This window comes from Lepus europaeus, chromosome 6 (genome assembly GCF_033115175.1).
Source record: "Lepus europaeus isolate LE1 chromosome 6, mLepTim1.pri, whole genome shotgun sequence".
In the NCBI taxonomy this organism is placed as follows: Eukaryota; Metazoa; Chordata; class Mammalia; order Lagomorpha; family Leporidae; genus Lepus; species Lepus europaeus.
Window position 1 is genome coordinate 10,036,778 of NC_084832.1, and position 23,440 is coordinate 10,060,217.

The following is a 23,440-nucleotide window of genomic DNA, read 5'->3' on the forward strand; positions in this document are numbered from 1 at the left end:
TCTCCAAGAGTGTGAAAAAGGAAAGAAAAGGTGGACCTGAAGTTCCACAGACTCTGAAGAACAGCCAAGACTTCATATTCAATGCCCATCAAAAGGCTCAGAAAGATAATGAACTAGTCAAGTCAGGTGAGGAACTGAACCAACCAGGAAGTGCAAATATTCAGATACATCCACAAACATATTTTCCACAGACTATTCCAGGTTCTAGTTTGTGTCCTATACTGGATAAGTTTCAACTTGAAAAGCCAGAGAAATGTATCACATTTTCACATTCAAAGTCTGGGGAAACAAAGTCTTATGTATTTTCTGGAAGAGAAAATGGTATCCTATCTGATGCAAGCCATCACAAGAAACACGCTGATGGCAGTATAAAGAAAAAGGCTGTGACTTTTGATTTGGATGTTCTTGATTTATCTACATCTGGAAAAAAGAGAAACTTCAAACAATTTTCAGACATGAAAACGTTAGTAAATCACAGATGTGGGATTATAAAGGCAAAGAAACTACCAATTTCACACATGCTCCATCTCAAGGGTGGTACTAGTCCAAGTCATAGAAAAGAATTGGGATATAACTTGACAAATAAAATAAAAGAAGTTCATCAAGGGAAAGAAGTGGCAGATAAAATGTACTCTTTCATGACTGTTATACCTGATATTAATATGACTAGCAAGGTAGAAACAGAAAAAGATACACAAGCAAAGCAAGAAATATCACCACATGAAATTAGCATTTCTTCAGATGGCATCAAAGAACCCAATCTTAAAGATGAAGAGGAAGAATATGAACAGCAGGCTTTATTAGAGGTAATTCCACAATATAGCCAACATTTTGTATTCTGTTCAGATCACAGGAAGGATCTTGATATGCACAAAAACCAAGAAAGAAGGAAAATTTTGTTTGTTACAGAACAAAGTGTCCCACGGCTATTTCAGTATACAAAAGCAATACAAGGAGAGGAACTTAACAAAAACCTCCAGCCACAAGATGGCGTGATGTGTACACCAAGTCCAACACTTCCTCTTCTACAACCAGAAAAAACACTAACTGGTGAAGTTTCAATTGGTACAAGAAAACATGGTGTCCCAACTGATAGGAACCTTATAGGGGAACTGGGCAGCTGGGATGAAGAGGGAAAGGCAGAGCTTGAAAAAGATCTACAAGCAACTGCTCTGGCATCTTTGACTGCCTCCTCACCTGATCTAATTGAACCCAAAAGACAGAGGAAGACATTCACATGCAGAGCCTTAAGAAGTGAAATGAATCTCAAATGTGTACTTATGAAATCAAGGAAAGCACCAACTTCACATATTTTTAATGTTCCACGGTGTGGTTACCTAAAAAATCTACCTCCAAAACCCCTTAAATCTCAGTTTGTTGAGTTTTTATACTCTGGGGTCCTTTCTGGTGGGTTTCGTATAGTGGTACTGGACAATCTTATCGCAGATAAGAAGAAAAAATTGGCACAAAAATTACCAAGCACAATGCAGGAGTCTTTGGATTTCTCCATGCTTGTTTTACCTGCATCTAAAAGAGAGAGAAACAATTTAAAACATATGGACAAGAAACATAAAATAAATATCAAATGTGTAACTCTGAAGGCAAAGAAACCGCCAATCTCTCAGACATTTAGTATCACAGGACATGGTACCCCAAGCCATAGAAGGCAATCAGAATGCCATTCGAAAACCATGACAAAACAAGGCAAACCTGTGGCAGATACTTTCTTAAACACCATTTCTCTCACCCCTTTGTCCCTTGACATGAAAGTGCCCAACAAAATAAAGGAGAGAGAAATGCCATGGAAAATGAGAGTTGGTCTCAAAGTGGGACAGCAGGAACAATCAGCACATGAACAAGGAGCCTGGTGTGTAGATCTCAGTGATAAGAGCAGAACCTCAAAGGTCAAAGGCCAAGGTGGAGAACCAGTCCCACTAATTTATGAACACTTCAATTTCAATGCTCATATAGTGAAGGGGCCTAACTTTGTGAAATCAGATCTAAAACTGAAGAATTCATCAAGTGAAAAAATGTCAGAAGCACTTACTCAGATGCTGCAGCAACACACAGTTGCCACACAAAGCATGTTAAATTCTATTTTGAATTCAATTCCACTTGAGAAGCTACCCAAAAGAACAAAACCACAAAATGACTTAAAAGATACAAGGAGTACAAATATTTCCTCTCCAATGCTAAGGAAACCAGTTAGTGGATTTTTAACAGTTACAGCGCAGAGTTACAGCCCATCTGAAAGAAGCCCTCAAAAAGAAATTACCAGTTCAGTTCCAGCAGGAAAGATAAGGTTACAAAAGGATTTGCAGGCGAGAATTCTAGCATCTTTTGATTCCTCTATGCCTGCTTCATGTGAATTTAAAGTACAAACAAATGCAGCACAAGTCCTTAAGTCTATAACTGAAAAAGAACAGATGTCATCAATTTTTAAGACAATTAATGTCTCTAGGTATGGTGCTCTTCACCATAGAAAGAAACAAAAATTCATCTTGGAAAATATGCACAAAGATACATCCCAAGATATGTCAAATATATTAGTGAATAATTTTTCACCTGTACTTGTTTCATCTGGTGTCAAAATGCATGAAAAAGCAAAAGCAGTGAAAAGTCCCTTGAGAAAAACAGGCAGTATTATACATCGAAAGCAAAATGAAAGGAAAAAAATGCATACCTATCGTTCTAATAAATATAATATCTCAAGCAGCACATTTGAAGGAAGATCACAAAATGAAGAGGAAAAAGAAGGCAAAGAAGTTTCACTTGAAGCAGGTCTGCAATTCCTGGACAAGAGAGGAGGTAGAAATTATCAAGGTGTGCTTATTCCAAAGCAGGATGTCCAGCCACAAACACTGGGTTCAGGAAACTTACCAGAGTCAATTTGTTCTCCTCTAAAAACTGCATTTCAAATTGAAAAGCTGAAGAAGCACATCCTGCTGCAAAAAGACATACCACATAAAATGGATGAAAAGATCCCATGTCCAAAATCAGAGAGAGCAATGTTTGACAATCTTTTAACAGATGCAAAGGAATATAGCCCTGTATCTGACGCGAGCCTCACAAGGAAGCTGGATGTTCACAGCGCAGTTTCCCTACAACTTAAGGGAATAGAGGAAAACATAAATACACAAGAAGTGATAAAATGCACCGTTGATCTAAATATCCCACCTATGAAGTCCAGGAGCTCAGTGTTTGGAGATCCAGGTAGTGATATCACCAAGAAACATGAAGAGTCACAAAGAAATTTGCTAACGGTAGAGATGATATCAGCTTTATCAGATTCCAAAAGGCAGAAAATGGTGTTAAAATTTCCAGAAAGGAAAGATATGGATCCGAAAGGTTTAACTACAAAAGCAAAGAAGCCTCTTTGTTTACAAATGCTTAATATTACTGAGCATAGTAATCTTCAACAAAAGGACAAACAGGAGGACAATTTAAAATCTGTGATAAAAGACATGCAACAAAATAAATGTGTAGTCAACCCATTTTTGTCTCCCACACCTGTTCCAACTGTTATCATAAAAGATCAAGAAACACACAGCAGATCAAAAGCAGAAATGAACAAACTTAGAATAAAAATATATAATTATATCCATCCACAGACAGAGAAATCACCATATGATGAGAAAATGCAGAAGGCCAGTTTGACTGATATGCAAAGCAGATCTAGCAATACAACAGAAATGCACATACAACATGAAGAAGAAAAACATATCCACATGATATCAGATTCAGTTCCATTTTATAGCCAGCACTTCAATTTCCATGCACATCAAATGAAAGATCCTGGCCCTCACAAATCAGAATCTGAGCGGCAGAGTTCTGAAGTCAGAGGGACTGAGAATTTATCTTATAGGATGGAAGAAACACAACTAAGAAATGCTATTTTGGAGACTTTTTGTAGACACTTGAAGAAGTTTCTTCAAGTTGAACCAGTGAGAAAGAGTCCTCATATGCAAGAAATAAAAAGTATGACAGGGCCAAAGGTTCCATTTCTAAAAGCAGAGAAATCAGAAACTGGGTCAATGCAATACAATATTCCCTGGAAAGAAAATCCCAGAAGGAAATGGGACAGCCCTATTTTTGAGAAAAAGACATGGAAGCAAAAGGATTTACTAAGAACAACTCTCAAACCTCTAGATTTTTCCAGACTCATGTCATCTGAATCTTTAAGCCTGAGCTTCCCATCAGGCAAGAAAAGTATAATGAGTCCCAAGCACATGATTTCAAAGGCAAAGCAGCCACCAATTTCACAGTTTCTTAGTATCAGAAAGTATAGAGGCCATAGAAAGAAGAACCAACAGAGCATTAAGTATAAGATGAGAGAGCCACAGTGTTATGTACATGTGGGAGAAGAGACCTTATTCAGTGCCCCTGAGGGTGCTAAGAGTACATCTCCCAAATTAATGATGGATAAACTCTTATTTGATACAATAGCAAAGGGCACTGTATCTAACAGAGCACTTCAAGTAAATCTGTGTGATTTTATTAAAAAGAAAAAGATGGAGTTGCAAGAAAACTTAGCTACAGCTTTCTTAGCGTCTTTGGATTTCTTCATGCCTGATCCTAAAAGCCAGATAAACACAGTACAATTATCAGAAAAGGAAATCATGTTGAATTACGGATGTTTAACTATGAAGAAGAAACCACCAAGCTTACATATACTTAAAAGCAGTAGACACTTTACCACAAAACATAGAAAAGTATTTGCATCCAATTTAAGAACCAAAATGAAAGCCATATGGCAAGGTAAAAATGTGACTGAGACAGTTCCAAATACCATGTACTTCACACCACAAACTTCTGAAATGAAAAAGCAAAACAAATCCAAAACAGAGACAGACATTAGAATATCAAAGTTTAGTAATGCGCAACTAACACAAGTCGAGTCACCAGTTGAAGGGATAACAAGATATTCCAATTCCATTGACAAGAGTGGTATTTCCAACTTTTTAAAGGAAACAAAGCTAAAATTTATGCATCCTTCTATGTCTATTCTATGCATGAAAGTAAAGGAATCACCTAGAACCTGGGATACATGTGAACAATCTTGTGAAAAGTTAAATGTCTTGAATAAAGCAAAAGATAGGAGAAAAGTAGAGTATGATCAAGAAGTTTTATTGAGAACAGCTCCACAGCATATCCAACCATTTGAGTTTGGAGTAGACCAAATGAAAGAACTTGGTCCTTTCAAATCAGAAGCAACTTCCTTTAGTATGGTATGCCCTGAGAACACCATTCCTCAGGAATCAAAAATTGACTTAATAGATCAAGAAGCAAAGATGAAAGCTGTAGAGAACTTAAGTCCAGAGTCTGCTTTTATCAAAAGTGCACATCAAATTGGAAAGCAGGAGAAAGAATTTAAAACTACAAACTGGAAAACAATAGTAAATCCCACGATTCTTGCCCTGCAAAAGAAACAGCTACAGCCTTGTGTTTCAGGAACTCTCTGGAGGTCGTACGCCTACACACCTCTGTATCCTGAGATCATAAGACATAAAAATAAGGAAAAAATAGCGGTTATAAAAAGTGCTCTGCATATCAAACAGATAAAATTTAAGGGAAAGAAAACACCAGTTTCCCAGCTGCTTGTATATGGTCCTAGAAGCAATAAAACAGAACTGAGAGGTAACACGCAGCAGCAGAGGACATTACAGCTGAGTAAACATGCAGGAAGTATAGTTCTGAAAACTACTTTTGACGCTGAATGCCTTACAATTCACATTAAAAAGCTTGCAGACAGAAAACAGAAGACAGACAAGCTAAAGGAGAGGGTATGCACTCTTCCACAGCTGAAGCTGGAGACATCAAATGAAAGGCAAGTGTCATTTCCAGGATACACTGATACCCCCACCATCATTAAAAAACTGGAACAAAATATTAGAGAAGAAGAGCAAAACCACCAAAGCATTTTAGTAGACATACCCCAACAATATACCCAACCAGTACAGATTAAGTCTCAGCCTATGAAGGAACATCATGTCAAATTAGAAGATTGGCAAAGAAAGGTATGTTCTGAGCCCCCTTCACAGAGAGGAGGAACTGATCACACTGGGCTTGATATCTCAAGAAGTATGAGAGGACCAAAAGTCTACATTGAGGGGCAAGAGGCACAGCAACAGAAATATTTTCCAGTGCAAGAGATGACACACAAATTCAAATTGATTGCTGAGACCAATCTGGAACTCAAGAAGGAACCTCTTCATTTAAAAAAGACAGAAGAATTGATGGCAAAACAAGATTTAAAGCTATCAAAACCACAGAAGAAAAAAGGATTGAAGGTAACTAATAGCCCACCAGGTGCAAAAGAACAATTGCTTATTCCAGGGGTAATGGCACAACAGCAGAAGCCTTTCAAAGAAACTCTTCTGGAATCCATTTCAACTTGCATACTGGATCAATTTCATGCTAAAAAGCCAAAGGAAGAAGTTAACAAAAAAACCATAATTTTAAAGAGTTCATCTCAACAGGTAAAGAAAATCTCAAACGAAGCATACACAAGTATTTCAAATGTGGATGACAGGACAAGAAATATTGAAAGAACACTTTTGCTTATAAAAGAACAAGAGAATAGGAGGAAAAAAAGGAGAAAGGATAAAAAATACGAAATAGAAGCAGGTATGAAAACAACAGTGAATCCCAAGTTAGTTCCAAAGTATTCACCAGCTGGACTACAATTTATTAATGCTAAAAAGAATGTTAACATATTCAAGCAAAGAAAGAGAAAGGAAATGGATGGGAGTACAGCCATACAATGGAGGCAGCAAAAGCTGTATGATTCTGTTCATACAGATGAGCTTATTTCTACTGAAGTTATAAAACACAAAGATAAAGGAAGAACAGCTTTCATGAAAAGCACCCTGCATCCCCAAAGAATAAAAATGAAAGCAAAGAAAGCACCTGTTTTCCAGCTGCTTAATGTTACAGAGTACGGAATCCGAAGCAACAAGAAGGTATTGAAATGTAACATTAGGAAACAGAAGGAGTACCAGCAAGGTAAAACCATAACAAATTTAGTTCAGGATGCTAATTATGATCCTCATTATATTATATCTCAAAGTAAAGAGAATATAAAAGGCAAAAGGGGGAAAGACAAACCAAGAAAGATGACATACATTGCTCCACATCTAAGGCTAAAGAAACCACTAAGCAAAACTAAAAGGCCAATTTTGCAGCTCATTGATAAGAGTGCTATGTTAAGCACTACTAAAACACCATGCCAGGCTATTAGCCAGCAAAAAGGAAAACAAATTGTGTTACTGGATATCCTCCCTCAATATGGAGATCAGTTAGTGATTAGCCAACATGTACCGGAGCCTGACCATGTCGACTTTGATGAAGACTTGGAAAGAAAACCACGTCCTGTTCTATTTTCACAGAAGAGAGAAATCAATTACAGTAAGTTTGACACTCCAAGAATTAGACCAGATACGGAATTTGCATTCTTCGATGCACAAAGTGTAAAGGAGGGAAATGTAGACATTACTACCAAAGGTTCAGTTTCAATTCCACGGAGGAGAAAAAGATCAAACAAAATGAATATTTTCTTAAGTTCAAAAAGACAGAATGTAATTCTTGCAAAGTTGGTAATTTCTCAGCAGAAGATTGGCAAGGAGCAAGGATTGTGGAAACCAAGGCATTCCAAGACAAATCTGGAGCCAGTTGACTACTCTGTTATAGAACCCCTTCATTTGGAAAACACAGGAAAGGTAGCTAAGGAAAGAGACGTGTGTGTTAATAGGAAAAATATTTCCCATCTATCAGGCAGAGGATTAGAGGAAACTAATATCTTACTAGGTTTCAAAGGACAAGAACTTATTTGTCCAGATGTAGAGGTTCAGCACAAAATATGGGCAGAACAGATGAAGCAAAGTAATGTTGCTGAAAGTTCTTTGGACTCTGTATCTTGCCCTACTAGTGACCTTCATTTAAAACAGGCAGTGACTATACCAAGCAAAGAAAATGGCAGCAATGGAAATCCATGGGAAAAAAAGCAATTAAAGTTAAGTGATAGTCCATTAAAGTTAAATAAACAGAAGGCAAACTTTCCAAGAACCTTGACAGTGAAGCAGCAAAACATTTTTAACCAGAATATTTTGGAATCCATTTCCTCTTGCATATTGCATCAACTTCACACTGAACAATCAAAGAAAGAAGTCTTAGCAAAAGAAAGAATGAGGTCAAAAGGATTGAGCCCAAAGGTAGAGAAAGTACCAAATGAAGTTAGTATTCTAGTGGATCAACCTTCAAGTTCAGAAGGAATTAATTTGCATATTAGAAGAAAAGAACACCAACAGGAAAGTACACATAAGGCTTTTCCACCATCTATCTCTCACTCTCCAGTGGATGTTTGTCAGATTAAGTTGCCATGGGTAAAGGAAGCAGTTAAGGCAGAAGATAGTCTAAGGTACTATACTTCAAATATGGAAGGAATTGACCTTTTTATTATAAGAAAGGCAGAACAGCAAGAAAAAACTGCATGTAACACTCTTACAGAACTTGTATCTCACTCCAGAACAGATCTACTTCAAATTAATACTTCATCACAACAAGTAATAACAGATGTGATTCATAGTGACCACTCAACTTCTCAAACTACAGAAGAATTAACACAAATGGATGTCACAGTTGGATATAATAAAAAAAGTAAGAAAAGGCAGGACTTGCTCAGCACAGGGCAAAAGCAGAAGTACAAATCAATTTCCTGTGAGAGCTTTCTGGAGCATAAATCCTACCTACAAGATTATCCCTGCCTCCTGCCACATTTGTTGCCTCAAAGAGAGGAAGCATTATCAGAAGTCAGTAATGTAACAGACAGGAAAAAGGAATTGATTGTGCCCTCAGTTCCTCAAAGGGAAATGAAAAAACAAAATATAATGCTACCTTTAGAATTGTGCAATAGAACTATAAACCATATGAATCTTTTATTTTCAGAAGGAAAGAAATCATCAAATGAGGCACAGATAACTGATTCAGTGTCAAATGGAAGCTCACCCAAGCTTAGAATTAGTAGTGAGAAAGTAGAATCATATAAGGCAAATCAAAAGGTGCACAAAGAAGTATGTCTACCTGGAATATTTTTACATTCTCTTTCTATATGCATGCCTATTTTGAATGCATATAAAGAACAGAAGGACAGCATAAAACAAGGATTTATGAAAGATATAACATGTGCCCATAGAAGAGCTCTGAGATTGAGGAGATCAATAGTTTCACATATACTCAATACTACTGACTGTGGTACCTCAACCCAGAGACTAGACCTGCAGTGGAACATAAAAGAGGACGTCATAACTATGAAACATAGAAAGAGTGAACCAGATCTGGCTGTGGCAAAAAGGTATGAGCCTATTCCTTCTTTACCTCTTCTTAAATTAGATAAAGAGACAATTGATGGTGTTATCTTAAATAATGTAAAAACACAGAGTATATTGAAGAAAGAGAAGGATAGAATGCAAACAGTAAAAGGCTCTAACATTATTTTGAAGGCAAAGAAATCATCACTGTCAAATGTACTTGATGGAAAGGAAGTACCTTCAATTTTGGGCATCACAAAATCAGAGAGTAAGGTACAAAAAGATAAAGGCACACCAGTTAAGCACATAACAAGCTCAAACACTTCCTTACCATCTCTATCCCATCCTAATTTGAATTCAAGAACAGAAGTAGGAAAAAGTGAATCAGAAATACTAAGCAAGTGCCTTCCACCACCAAAGCTCCAGTCGTTATCAGATGTCAGAAAAATACTGTTTACAGAGTCAACTAGTAGAGGTAGTTCAAACAGTGTAATAGAATCAAAATGTTTGCCACAGAAAAAGAAGACAAGTAGAGAAAATATAGTCAATGTGAAAGACATAATGGGCCTCATATGTATCACTTTACAAGGAAAGAAGTCACCTTTTAAACAACCACTGCATGGAAAAAAACCACAGTGGACCTATATAAAAAAAGAAAAAATGATAGAGGGAGACAAAAGTAATCTAAAGATAGTTCAGAGTAAACCCCAGAATGTCATTCCTTCTTCAGCTTGCCTGGCATGGGACCACAGAATAAGAGAAGTATACACACGAGGGATAATGAGATTCTGTCTTCCATCATTAACACTGCAGGAATTAATGGAGGCAACAGGAACATATGAGAATCCAATTGATAATATTTTAAGCAGTATAAAAAAAGAAAATCCTATGTCACAGAAAGACAGGATGGAAATAGCTTTGGAAGAAATAATGCATTCTGGGAGAATAGCTTTTACAACAGAGCAACCTGTAGTGTCCCAGGAATTACAGTTGAACATTGAAGAAAGTGAGAAAAAGATGCAGGAAGATGAAAATAAGCAAGTTGAGATTCACGGCAAATCTGCTGCCATCTCTTTTCTACCTCACTCTGAAGTGGACACAGGAATAAAAGGAGAGGAAGCTATGCAAATAAAAACAAGATTCTCTTTTCTACAACTGAAGCTCCAGGAGTCGTCATATGTAGGAAAAATGGCACCACAAGAGTCTATTTCCGTTCATATCTCAAACAGTGTAAAAAACACTATAGGACATATAATACAGAAAGAAGAGGAGAGAAAAAAAGTAGAAAAAGTCATGCCTTTGAAGAAAAGGAAATCATCAGTTACACAGGAAATTAAATGGGACATCAAAGAGAAAAAGATAGAAAAAATTAAAGGTGAATCCAAAGTGGTTCTGATCAATACCAGCACTCCCATTCCTTCTCCTCATTTAAAATTGGGTACAAGGATTGAAAAGGCAGACTATGTAAGTGACATAATAATATACACTTCTCCAGAATTATTACAGAAGTCATCAGACATAGCAATAAAAGCAAATAAAGAGTCTCATGAAGGTATTACAAGTAAAGTACAAAATGTAAAAAAACTGATGCCACAGAAAGAAGAAGATAAAGTAGAAATATTAGCCAAGAAAGACATGCATTCAAAAGTTAAAGACTCAAAAGGAAAGAAAAAACTTTCATGGGACCAATCATCTTATCCTGCAGAGCAAGGGAAAGTAGATTGGGAAGGCAAAGAACAAAGAAAAATGGATCTAGAAGGTAAAGAGCAGGGGAAATGGGATCAGGAAGGCAAAGGGCAATTGAAAGCAGGTAGAAAAGGTAATGAGCAAAGGAAAATGGATCCAGAAACCAGAGAGCAGGTGAGCATGGGCCCAGGAGGTAGACAGCAAGGGAAAGCAGCTCCAGAAACCAGAGAGCAAGGGAAAGCAGCTCCAGAAACCAGAGAGCAAGAGAAAGCAGCTCCAGAAATGAGACAGCAAGGGAAAGCAGCTCCAGAAACCAGAGAGCAAGAGAAAGCAGCTCCAGAAATGAGACAGCAAGGAAAAGCAGCTCCAGAAACCAGAGAGCAAGAGAAAGCAGCTCTGGAAATGAGACAGCAAGGGAAAGCAGCTCCAGAAACCAGAGAGCAAGAGAAAGCAGCTCCAGAAATGAGACAGCAAGGAAAAGCAGATCCAGAAACCAGAAAGCAAGAGAAAGCAGCTCCAGAAATGAGACAGCAAGGGAAAGCAGCTCCAGAAACCAGAGAGCAAGAGAAAGCAGCTCCAGAAATGAGACAGCAAGGAAAAGCAGCTCCAGAAACCAGAGAGCAAGAGAAAGCAGCTCCAGAAATGAGACAGCAAGGGAAAGCAGCTCCAGAAACCAGAGAGCAAGAGAAAGCAGCTCCAGAAATGAGACAGCAAGGGAAAGCAGCTCCAGAAACCAGAGAACAAAGGAAAGCAGCTCTGGAAAACAGTGAGAAAGAAAAAGAAGCTCCAGAAACCAGAGAGAAAGAGAAAGCAGCTCCAGAAACCAGAGAGCAAGAGAAAGAAGACCCAGAAACCACAGACCGAGGGAAAGCAGGTTCAGAAACCAGAAAAATGGGGAAAGCAGATCCAGAAATGAGAGAGCAACAGAAAGCAGTTCCAGGAACCAGAAACCAAGGGAAAGAAGATCCAAAAGTCAGAAAACAAAGGAAAGCAGCTCTGGAAACCAGTGAGCAAGAAAAGGAAGCTCCAGAAACTACGGAGCAAGAGAAAGCAGCTCTAGAAATCAGAGAGCAAGAGAAAGATGGTCCAGAAACCAGAGACCAAGGGAAAGAAGAACCAGAAACCAGAAAACAAAGGAAAGCAGCTCTGGAAACCAGTGAGCAAGAAAAGGAAGCTCCAGAAACTGCGGAACAAGAGAAAGCAGCTCTGGAAACCAGAGAGCAAAAGAAAGAAGGTTCAGAAACCAGAGAGCAAGAGAAAGAAAGTCCAGAAACCAAAGACCAAGGGAAAGCAGGTTCAGAAACCAAAGAGCAAGGAAAGACAGCTCCAGAAAGCAGGAAAAAAAGAAAAGCAACTCCAGAAACAAGGGAACAAGAGAAAGTAGCTCCAGACACCAGAAAGCAAGTGAAATCAGCTCTAGAAACAAGAGAGCAAGAGATAGAGGGTTCAAAAACCAGAGATCAAGGAAAAGCAGCTCCAGAAAGCAGGAAAAAAAGAAAAGCAGCTCCAGAAACAAGGGAACAAGAGAAAGCAGCTCCAGATACCAGAAAGCAAGTGAAATCAGCTCTAGAAACAAGAGAGCAAGAGATAGAGGGTTCAAAAACCAGAGATCAAGGAAAAGCAGCTCCAAAAACAGGAGAACAAGAGAAAGAAGTTCCAGGAACCAGAGAGCAAGGGAAAACATCTCCAGAAACCAGAGAACAAGGAAAAGCAGTTCCAGAAACCAGAGAGCAAGAAGAAGCAGCTCAAGAAACCAGAGAGCAAGAGATAGAAGGTCCAGAAACCAGAGAGCAAGAGAAAGCAGCTCCAGGAACCGGAGATCAAGGTAAAAGAGGTCCAGAAACCAGAGAACAAGAAGCAGCAGCTCCAGAAATGAAAGAACAAGAAAATGAAGATTCACAAACCAGAGAGCAAGAGAAACCAGGTCCAGACACCAGAGAACAAGGTAAAACAGGACCAGAAACCAAAAAGCAAGGGAAAACACCTCCAGAAACAAGAAAACAGGAGAAAGAAAGCCCAGAAATCAGAGAACAAGAAAGTGAAGGTCCAGAAACCAAACAACAAGGTAAAGCAGCTCCAGAAATGACAGCTCCAGAAATAAGAGAGCAAGAGATAGAAGGTCTAGAAACTAGAGAACATGAGAAAGAAGCTCCAGAAACCACAGAGCAAGGAAAACCAGTTCCAGAAACCAGAAAACTGGGGAAAGCAGCTCCAGAAACCAGAGAACAAGAGAACACAGATCCAGAAACCAGAGAGGAAGGGAAAGCAGCTCCAGAAACCACAGACCAAGAAAAAGCAGCTCCAGAAACCAGAGAGCAAGAGATAGAAGGTCTAGAAACCAGAGAACATGAGAACGCAGATCCAGAAACCAGAGAGGAAGGGAAAGCAGCTCCAGAAACCATAGACCAAGAAAAAGCAGCTCCAGAAACCAAAGAACAAGAAAATGAAGGTCCAGAAACCAGACAACAAGGTAAAGCAGCTCCAGAAATGAGACAGCAAGGAAAAGCAGCTCCAGAAATAAGAGAGCAAGAGAAAGCAGCTCCAGAAATGAGACAGCAAGGGAAAGCAGCTCCAGAAATAAGAGAGCAAGAGATAGAAGGTCTAGAAACTAGAGAACATGAGAAAGAAGCTCCAGAAACCACAGAGCAAGGAAAATCAGTTCCAGAAACCAGAAAACTGGGGAAAGCAGCTCCAGAAACCACAGACCAAGAAAAAGCAGCTCCAGAAACCAACGAACAAGGAAATGAAGGTCCGGAAACAAGAGAACAAGGTAAAGCAGCTCCAGAAATGAGACAGCAGGGGAAAATATCTCCAGAAACAGGAAAGCAGAGGAAAGAACGTCCAGAAACCAGAGAGCAAGGAAAAGCAGTTCCAGAAGCCAGAAAACCAGGGAAAGCAGCTCCAGAAACCAGAGAGCAAGAAGAAGCAGCTCCAGAAACCAGAGAGCAAGAAGCAGCTCCAGAAACCAGAGAGCAAGAGATAGAAGGTCTAGAAACCAGAGAACATGAGAACGCAGATCCAGAAATCAGAGAGCAAGGTAAAGCAGCTCCAGAAACCAGAGAACAAGAAAATGAAGGTCCAGAAACCAGAGAGCAAGGAAAAGCAGGTCAAGGAGTCAGAGAGGCAGGGAACGTGGTTCCAGAAAACATAGAGCCAGGGAACGCAGCTCTAGAAATCAGAAGGCCACAGAATGTGGCTCCAGAAACCATACAGCAAGGAAATTCAGGTCTGGAAACCAGAGAGCAAGGGGAAGCAAGTTTAGGAGGCAGAGAACAAGGAAACATGGATCCAGAAACTAAAGAGCCAGGAAACAGGGGTCCAGAAACCATAGGGCAAGGGAATGTGGATCCAGAAACCAGAGAGCCAGAGACCTCAGGTCCAGTAGGAAGAGAGCAAGGAAAAGTAAATTCAGAAACAAGTGAGCAAGGGAATGTGGATCCAGAAGGCAGAGAGGAAGTGAAAGTGGATTCTAAGAGGAAAGAACAAGGAAACACAGTTGGAGAAGGTAAAGAGCAAGAGAAATGGGATCCAGAAGGCAGACAGCCAGGAAATGCAGAAGCAGAAGGCAGAGTGTTAGGGAATGTGGATCCAGATGGCAAAGTAGAGGATGTGGATCCAGAAAGCAGACAGCAAGAGAATGCAGAACCAGAAGGCACAGAACAAGATAATGTAGAACCAGACAGCAGAGAGGTAGGGATTGTGGATCCAGAAGGTAGAGAAGTAGAGAATATGAATCAAGAAGGCAGAGAGGCAGGGAACAAGCATTCAGAAACCAGAGAGCAAGGGAACGTGTTTCCAGAACGCAGAGACCAAGGGAACCCAGATCCAGAAGACAGGGAGATAGGCATTGTGGGTCCGGAGATCAGAGAGCAATGGAGCATGAATGTAGAAGGCAGAGACCAAGGGAATGTGGACCCAGAAACCACAGAGCAAAGGAACCCAGAAGGCAGAGACCAAGGGAATGCAGACCCAGAAACTGGAGAGCAAGGGAACATGGGTCCAGAAGGCAAGGACCGAGTGAACATGGACCCAGGTGGCAGAGACATAGGGAATGAGGCTCTAGAAACCAGAGAGCAGGGGACTGTGGATCCAGGAAGCAGAAAGCAAAAGAACATGGACCCAGAAGGCAGAGAGGTACAGAATGCAGATCCAGAAACTAGAGAGCAAGGGAACTTGGGTCTAGAAACCAGGAAGCAAGAGAACCTGGGTCCAGGAGGCAGAGAGGTAGGGAAAGCAAATCCAGAAACCAAAGAGCAAGGAAACACAGATTCAGAAACCAGAGAGAAAGGGAAAGCAGAACAGAAAGGCAGGGAGCTGGGAAAAAGAGCTCAAGATAGCAGCCAGCAAGGAGAAACAAATGAAGAAGGTGAAGATGAACAAGAAGTCGTTTTGTTCTTGCATTTACCTTCTGTGTCCTCTGTAATTTATCCTGAATTGGACACAAGAAAAGAAGAAGAAAAAGAAGGGAAACAAGAAATAAGACCTGCTATTTCACAGAACTCATTTGTTGCTGAGAAAATAACAATTAGGGATGATATCTCAAATAATGTATACACAATACAAGAGTCTGAGCCACAGAAACAAGCGGATAGAGAAGAAGCAGCAAGTATGAACTATAACATGCCTGCTGAAGGCATGACTGTCAAGGCAGAGCAATTGCCACTTCCACAGTTACCCAATCTCAGTGGAGATAGTGGCTCAAGATCTACTGTGGTGCAGACAAAAGGAAGAGAAAACTTGGGGAATGTGCAGGAAAGAGAAAGTGAACTAGGTGAAATTCTGACATTACCTTCTATGCCTCACTATGAATTAGACAAAGGATTAGAAATCAAGGATGAGAAACCAGAGGCAGCAAGATCCTTCCTTTCATCCTTACAGCACGTGGAATCATCCAGTGCAGAGGAATTAAAATACCCAGTGTCACCTTCGAATGATATCTCAAGCGATTTTGAAAGAACAAAATGCATGACCCAGGTTGAAGAAGATAAAGCAAATATTTCTGAGAAAAGCATAAGGCATCCCAAGTACAGGGCTGTAGAGGCAAAGAAATCACCCCCTTCCCATATACTCGAAATAAGGAAAGGGCAAGTAAACTTCACAGTGCAAGAGAAGCAGAAGCAGGAAACAGTCATGTCCCTGAGCAAAGGACATTTCTACTTCATTTCCTCTTCAACTCACTTGAAACTAGAAACAATAAAAGAAGAGGATGAGGAGTCAGAATTAATAAAATGTGATGTACTACATCCTGTGTCCCAGGAATTACTGCTTTCAGAACAAATGGCATCTACAGAGTCTACTGCTAGCCAAATAAAAAGCATAAATCAAAACCTACCACAGAAAGAAGACAGAGTACAAACAGTAGCCACAAGTAGCTTAATGCACCCCAATGGGATGGTTTTCAAGGCACAGACATCAGCACCTCCACATGTGCATGGACTTACAGAGCAGAGTCCTCTGAGCAAGAGAAAGGAACCACAGTGGTGCACTGAAGAGAAAGTAGGACAGAAGCAGAAAGGAACAGCAGATCCTGAAGTGGCTCTGACAAAAACTTATCTTTCCACGTCTTCTCCAGCTCACCAAAGATCCTTCCCCACACAGTCAAAGCATCCCACATCAGCAGATACTTTGCTGATTAGCCATGCAGACCCAAATGAAAGTATCAGCTCACATAATGCCATATTAAAAGCAAGGCAATTTGTGCCACGTAGAGGGGCAAATGACAGAGGAAAGACAGAAGATGCAACAGGTAGAATGCTGCCTGAAAAAATAGGTTTCACAGGAGAGACCAATCCACCCGCACATCTGTGTAACAGAAGGAAAGCACCATTGAGTGTTAAAGAGCAAAGAAAAGAGCCTCAGGAGGGGAAGAGTGAACCAGGCATGATTCGGAGGAAAAGCTATGCTTTATTGCCTTTTCTGTCTTACTTGAAATGGGATGGTAGCACAGACGAAAGGGAAGGCACACCAGAAAGAACACAGTTCCATCTTCCACCACGAAGGATTCAGGATCCGTCAACTTCAGGCAAAAAACCATATACTGAGGCGTTGGATAGTTGTATGCGAAGCTACAGAAAAGAACCAATACGATCTACTACACAACAAGGAGAGAAAGACAGAATAGATACACAAGACAAAATGCTTCCCGAATGTATGGGTCAGAAGGTGAGGAAATTACCACTTCCACATGTACTCAGCATCAAAGAGTTGCAGTGGAAAATTAGAGAACGAAAGAGAAAGACGGAAGAAGAACAAAATGAACTAGTTGCAGCTCTGACAAATAGAGCTACAAAATTGTCCCTCCCACAATTACAGTTCCAGGAATTATCAGATGCAGGAAGAATAGCATGCCCAGAAGCAATTGTTGGAGAACTTTCAAATGAAGTCAAAGAATTTAAAAAACACATGCTACAGAAAGAAAAGGCTAAAGAACAAGTTCTGGATATGAGTAGCACAGTGAATCCCAACATGTATTTAAAGACAAAGAAATCACCTACATTACATACACACAGTTTAGGAGGCCTTCATTGGCGAACTAGAGAGCCTGAACAGAAGGTCAAGGAAGTTCAAAGTAAGCCACTAGTGACACTGACTGAGACTTCTGCTTCTAGACCTCGCACACTTTACCTTGGAGTGAATACGGGAATCAAGAAAGAAAGCACACCAGTGTTAGCAACATCCTCTTTTCCCACAGAAAACTTCCAGAAATCCTTAGATTCTGAAGGGGGCATATATATAAAGCCAGCTACTGGTGATATTTCAGTCAGTCTACAAAAAGGAAAACAGTATATGCCACAAAAGAAGGAAGAGGATGGAGTACAAATAGTAAACATCATAATGTTCCCCAGACATCCAGAAATGAAGGTGCAGGAATGCAAAGACGAAGCAGGTGTGGTTTTGACCAAATCCTCTACTTCATTAGCTCCGCTTCACACCAAAGTAGATGAAGAAACACACGATGAAATGCTGAAACTGATAAGGTCTGTTTTGCAGAGAATATCAAATATGGGAGAAACAGTACCTAAAGACTCAATGGCTGGTGAAACCATGGAAGATGTTAAAAACAGAAAGCAAGAAGAGAGGGACAGAGAAAAAATGGTAGACAGGAGAGGCACAGATGTCACTCTGAAATCAAAGAAATCAACTCCTTCCTGTAAAGTCCACAGGACAGAACTGCATGTGAATATCAGAGGGCAAGAGCAAAAGGAATGTGAAGGGCAGGGTGAGCCACAAGGTACAGCTCTAAGAAAAATTTATGCTTCCAAGACTTCTCTAGTTAACCTTAAACTGGATAAAGGTATACAAGTGCAGGAAGAAAGACTTGAAAACAAAACATTATCTCTTGTCCCACTAATGCTTTCAGCATTATCAGAAGCAGAGAAAATAGCAGATTCAGAGCCAATGAGTAGTGACATAAGAAAAGGAAAACAAAAATATACATTACAGGAAGAAACAAGGTATAAAGTGAAAACAGTGGATCTGAGCATAAGGATGCATGACAAAGTGGCAAAAATTTCACAGATTTCACCTATCTTTAATTCAAATGCATTTGTGTTGAATATCAGAATGTCAGAGAAAAAAGAGAATGAAGGTAAAGGTGAATCATGTGTGGTTCTGACCAAGACTTTTCTTTCTATACCATCAGCACCTCTCCTTTATCTGGAATCAGGGAGCAAAACAGACAAAGGCACACTAAAAATTACAGAATCTTCTTGTCCACAGAAAAATCTGCAGGAATCCTCAAATACCCAGAAAATACCAAATAAAGAACCAGTTGAAGTTGACTGTAAAAATATTACTAAACACACAGAACACTACGTGTCCCCCAAAGAGGCAGAGCAACCGTGGACTTCGAACTTCATGATCCGTGTCAAACAAAGGAATGAGCCTTCCCGAGTCAAAGAAGATCAAAACATTTATTTTACAGGATTTGATACTGTAAGAAGTGGAAAAGGGCTGAAGTGGTTCTTTACAGAGCAAAAGGCTAAGTCAAAGCAATATGAAAAAGAAACTCTAACCACATTTCTTTCCTGCCCCACAATGGATGCAACTAAAGTTGGAAATCTTAAGAAAGAAACTGAAATAATGGATAATTTCAACCAGCAAGCAATCCCCAGGGTTTCAGTTCCATTGCCAGTGGAAATATCCAGGGAAATATATGCCACAGTTGGCACTGCTGTAGGTACAAAAGGGTTTTCTGGTCCAGCAAGAGATACCCGACAACCAGGAGCTTCATCAAAAGCACCTCCAGGATCTGTGGATTCATGTAAACTTGATAAGTCACAGAAGGATGTACGAAGGAAAAGTAAACTTAGCAGAACGTGGAAAACCACAGTGTGCCCCAGCCTACAAATATTACCGGGAACACACATGGGTGTTACAGAGTCTGGTGCCAGAAGAGGGCAAAAAGAGCACACATTGCTTGTTTCCGAACACAAGGAGCATGTTGTATGGTCACTCCAGGATTCCCTTCCCTGCCCCTCGACCACTCAGCTTCAATGTAGAGATCTGGAGGATAAAGGTGAAACTGAGACAGACATCACTATAAAGCTGGAACAGAACAAATTAGAAATGGGAAACAACAATATTGTGACTCAGGAAGAAAGCAAATTTAAAATGGACACTTGTAAGGCCGTAGGTCTGGAAGAAGACAAAACAGGAATGCTGAAGCGTGCTGTCAATCTAGAGAAGGAGAAAGTCACAGCAGGCCCAAGTAGCACAGTCAACCTGCCTGAATCTCAAATGAATCAGGTAATTGCTCATGTAGACAACAGCTGCGTGGTCAAGCAAAAGCACAGAAGGAAACGAGAAGTGTCTGGTTCAGAACAAATCATTCAACTACAAAAATTTCTTCAAAGAAGTATTCTGGATTCATTTTATGCCTATATTCCTTTTACTCCCAAATCTGAAGGCCAGAAAGAAAGAGTGATCATATCAGGCCTGCAAAAAGAATTGAGACCCAAATATTTAACTGTGAAAACCCCAAATCACCCAATTCCGCAGGATGCAGGCATCACAGGACATGGGAAATTAGAGTGTGGCACCAACAGACCGAACAACATCATCTCCTGGAGTAAAGGTGCCTCAGGCATAGTTATCAGAAGTCTTTCAATTTCCATGATGAGTCCGCCTCACACTGAAGAAACAGTGGAATCTAAGACAAATGTAGAAAGAGAAAAGAGAAGCTGTCTTTCTAAGTTCCAGGAGGAACCACCACATGTTAGTCTGATTGTTAAGAAAGACACCTTAGCAGTTGTAAAAGGGGAAGATAATTTTACAGACACAGTTGCACAAGATTCCCGGCCTTTTGTGGTAGATGAACAACAAAGGCAGAAACTTCCGAAGTCAGAAGCAAACCTCAGAAGGGAAATAAGTAAAAGGACTTTACCTCCACAAATGAAAGAAAGCATTGCTCCTTGTCATGATGTCTCAAGGATCATTAAAAAACCCGACTTGCATATGCTTGACCAAGAAGGAAAGATGCCAAACTACACTCTGACATCCACAAAGTGTCCATTTGTGTTTGAAGATCCAAAGAAAAAGGTGGAAAATCACATGATAAGGACTGTAAGAGTTAATACTGCACCTCTAGGAGTGGAGCAACTGCAGCGTGGGACTCAGCTGTTTGAACCCGTGGAATGTGCCTTGCTACAGAGGGGAAGAGATGAGAGTGAGCCGAAGTGGGAAACGACCACACGAAAGGTCCCCCAACAGCAACAAGAAGCTCTTCCAGGAATTGTGCACATACCACCTCGAGTTAAAAGTAGTGAGATTAAAACTGTTGCATATAGCAGAAGTGCCGAATATTTACTCCCTATTTTTGAAATAATTAAAAATGTATTTGAAGCTCAGATAAAAAATATGTTCCAAGATAAAGTTGCTTCTGATAAACTGGGAAAAGTTCAAACCTGTAATCCTGATGACTTGAAGGCACAATCTGTTCCAGAATGTCCAGGCACATCAACAACAATACATACCAAACTGCAGCACAAACCCCTTCTGGGGCATTTTACTCTTGAAGAAAAACATAAATTCACTAACCATTTGGAGTTAAAAGCACTCGAAATAAGACAAAATCTGATACCGGAGGTGGCAAAAAAATCTTCACAAAAGTTCAACTTTTATCCAATCGGGGCTATTTCAAAAGAGAATAGCTTTAATAGATTAATGAGTGCTGTATCTCCAGAAGGGGTTGATAAGGAAGAACTTAATTTGGACCACAAATACCAAAAAGATGCACAGCCTATCAGCTATAAGAAGAAACCAATTGCTAATGTTTCAAGTGACAGCAAAGGGGTCCTTACAAAGTTCAAGACCACTGATAAGCTACAGTGTGGGAAATTTCCAGTGCCTGCTGCTGAAATGCCATTGCCCCATGTTCTCCAGATCTACTCAGAAGAAGACAAAGACAAACTTTTCATGCACTTTTCTGTGAAAATATTGGAAGTACAAATGAGAACATTTCCCAAACCTGTGAGAGAATCTTATGCAATGGCCAGTACTTGCGGTAGAACTAAACCTTTATCTCTCTCTCTTCATTCTGTGAAAGTACCAAAACAGAAAAACAGAATCTTCTTACTTTTTGACAAAAAGTCTCTTCATCAAATAGACCTTGATTTACAATACAAACATCTTCGTTTTCTCCTAGGGCTGCCTGTGGAAAGCATGTTCCCTAAGCCAAATGCTCTTCCCAAGCATATTCTTAAATTAAACACAACTGCAGGATGTAAGAAAGTAAATGATAGTGGAGAAAGTCATGCTCTTCCCTTTGATACAGAACTGTTAGAACAACATATCTCTTTCAAAAAGCAGAGTCCTCATGAAAACTCTTCACTCATCAGAAAATTCCTGGAGCCAACCCATGTGCGTGCTTCTGACCCTGGTCTCCACAGCGCGGTGCAGAAAGATACTAGTCTACACAGCGCGGGACAGAAAGATACTAGAGTTCTCACAGAGTTAGAAGCCCGTGTGACCCCAGAAAAAGAGAAACAATATCGTGTCTGCTTTCAAGAAACAAGTATCTATAAATCTTTTAATTTACGGACTCAGGAAAAGGTCACTAGTTTAGTTGGTTCACGTTCAACTCAGATTTCTAAAGATATTACTGATATTCAGACCATTAGTGAGAAGTCAGCTAATTTGGAGGAATGTCCAGTTCCTGAAGTGCGAGAGAGTAAGGAATGTATGTTTTTAGAAGCCAACTCTTACTTAAGTCAAGACTCGCAAAACATTCTAAATGAATTACAAAAAGGCATTCCTTTGGAACATCTCTCCAAGAAGAAAGAAACCACTACTCAGTTGAAGCCATTTCACAGGGAGGGTTCAGGTTTTCATCGTCTTAGTACCTGTAGAAGACATACCTTAATTGTGACATCACCTTCCTCTGAATCCCAGAAAAGTAGGAAACACAGTTCATCTTCCAAAGGGCAGTCTCCTGACATGTTGTGCCGGAGTTCACTAAATGCTGCAGAACTTCAGTCCACGTCGTCTTCCCTATCCTTCGGTGAGGAAAAAAGTTCATGCACAACAAAGAGCGGAACAAGTTACTCTTTAGCTTCCCTGACTGAAGCAAACATTAAATTACATCTTGCACAAAACCAAGACAAGTCTCACAGGCGTTCGGAATACAAAAACAGAAAAAAAGGTAAATTTGATGTATGCAGAAGGAACATTGTTCGTTGGGACTGTGATCACAGTTACGCACACAGTAAAGACAAGCACATAAGAAAGAAGAAAATGAGGGATCATGAGTCAGAAAGGTTGGATTATTTCCAGAGCAAACAGAGATCAGCAGCAAAACCTCAGCATGGGGGTACCAGCTTCCATTCCGAAAGAAAACAGAGCCAGCCGTTTTTTTATGTCTGTACACCAGCAGATTCACTGGATGTTGTACCCAAAACCATTCGCTGGACTATCCCCTCCAAAACCTTAAAGAAGAGAAGCTTCAGAATCCCCATGGTGGCAAAGATTTCAAGTCCTTGGAATATATGGAGTTCATCCAAAAAGTTATGGGAGTCACTCACAGGGTCCTTCCTTTAGTACAGCTCAGCAAAGCTGATGTTACCATCTCCAGAGTGCTCTGAAGTGAGAAGCTGGCCTCTGTGATGGTATCCTGTGAGGAATAAAACAAGAGAATGCCAAATGGTTTCCTCACGAGGTGTTTTCTTCGCTGACAGGCTTTGTTTCTGCAGTAGACGTGTGCAATGGTCGGGGAGGCTAAGATGGAAAAGCAGAGCAGTTGGCTAGCTTTGATCCTACCGTGCCTGATTCTCCTTTACTTTATGCATCCTCCTCTTATTCCCGAGAGGGGAAGTCCACAGACTCAGAAGTCTTCTTTCCACTCTACATCACTGTCTGAAGGTAGAGTGGGAGGATCTGTAGCCTGTGAGATTGAGGGTATCTAGAGATGTAGGAGCACAGGGGTGCAGAAACTGGAGTCAGGGGAACAGTGA

At 40.2% G+C, this 23,440-nt stretch overlaps 1 protein-coding gene across 1 annotated transcript in view; it reads left to right on the plus strand.

The window, feature by feature from the left end:
• The window catches only part of CCDC168 (coiled-coil domain containing 168), a 36,807-nt gene extending 13,692 nt beyond the window's left edge, over positions 1-23,115 (plus strand). The window contains exons 6-10 of the mRNA XM_062195561.1: positions 46-1,274; positions 1,602-5,971; positions 7,394-11,757; positions 11,896-20,531; positions 20,643-23,115. Of these exons, the coding sequence (XP_062051545.1) occupies positions 46-1,274; positions 1,602-5,971; positions 7,394-11,757; positions 11,896-20,531; positions 20,643-23,027 (20,984 nt within the window). The 3' untranslated portion in view covers positions 23,028-23,115. The remainder of the gene's footprint in view (positions 1-45; positions 1,275-1,601; positions 5,972-7,393; positions 11,758-11,895; positions 20,532-20,642) is intronic.
• The last annotated feature ends 325 nt before the right edge of the window (positions 23,116-23,440 follow it).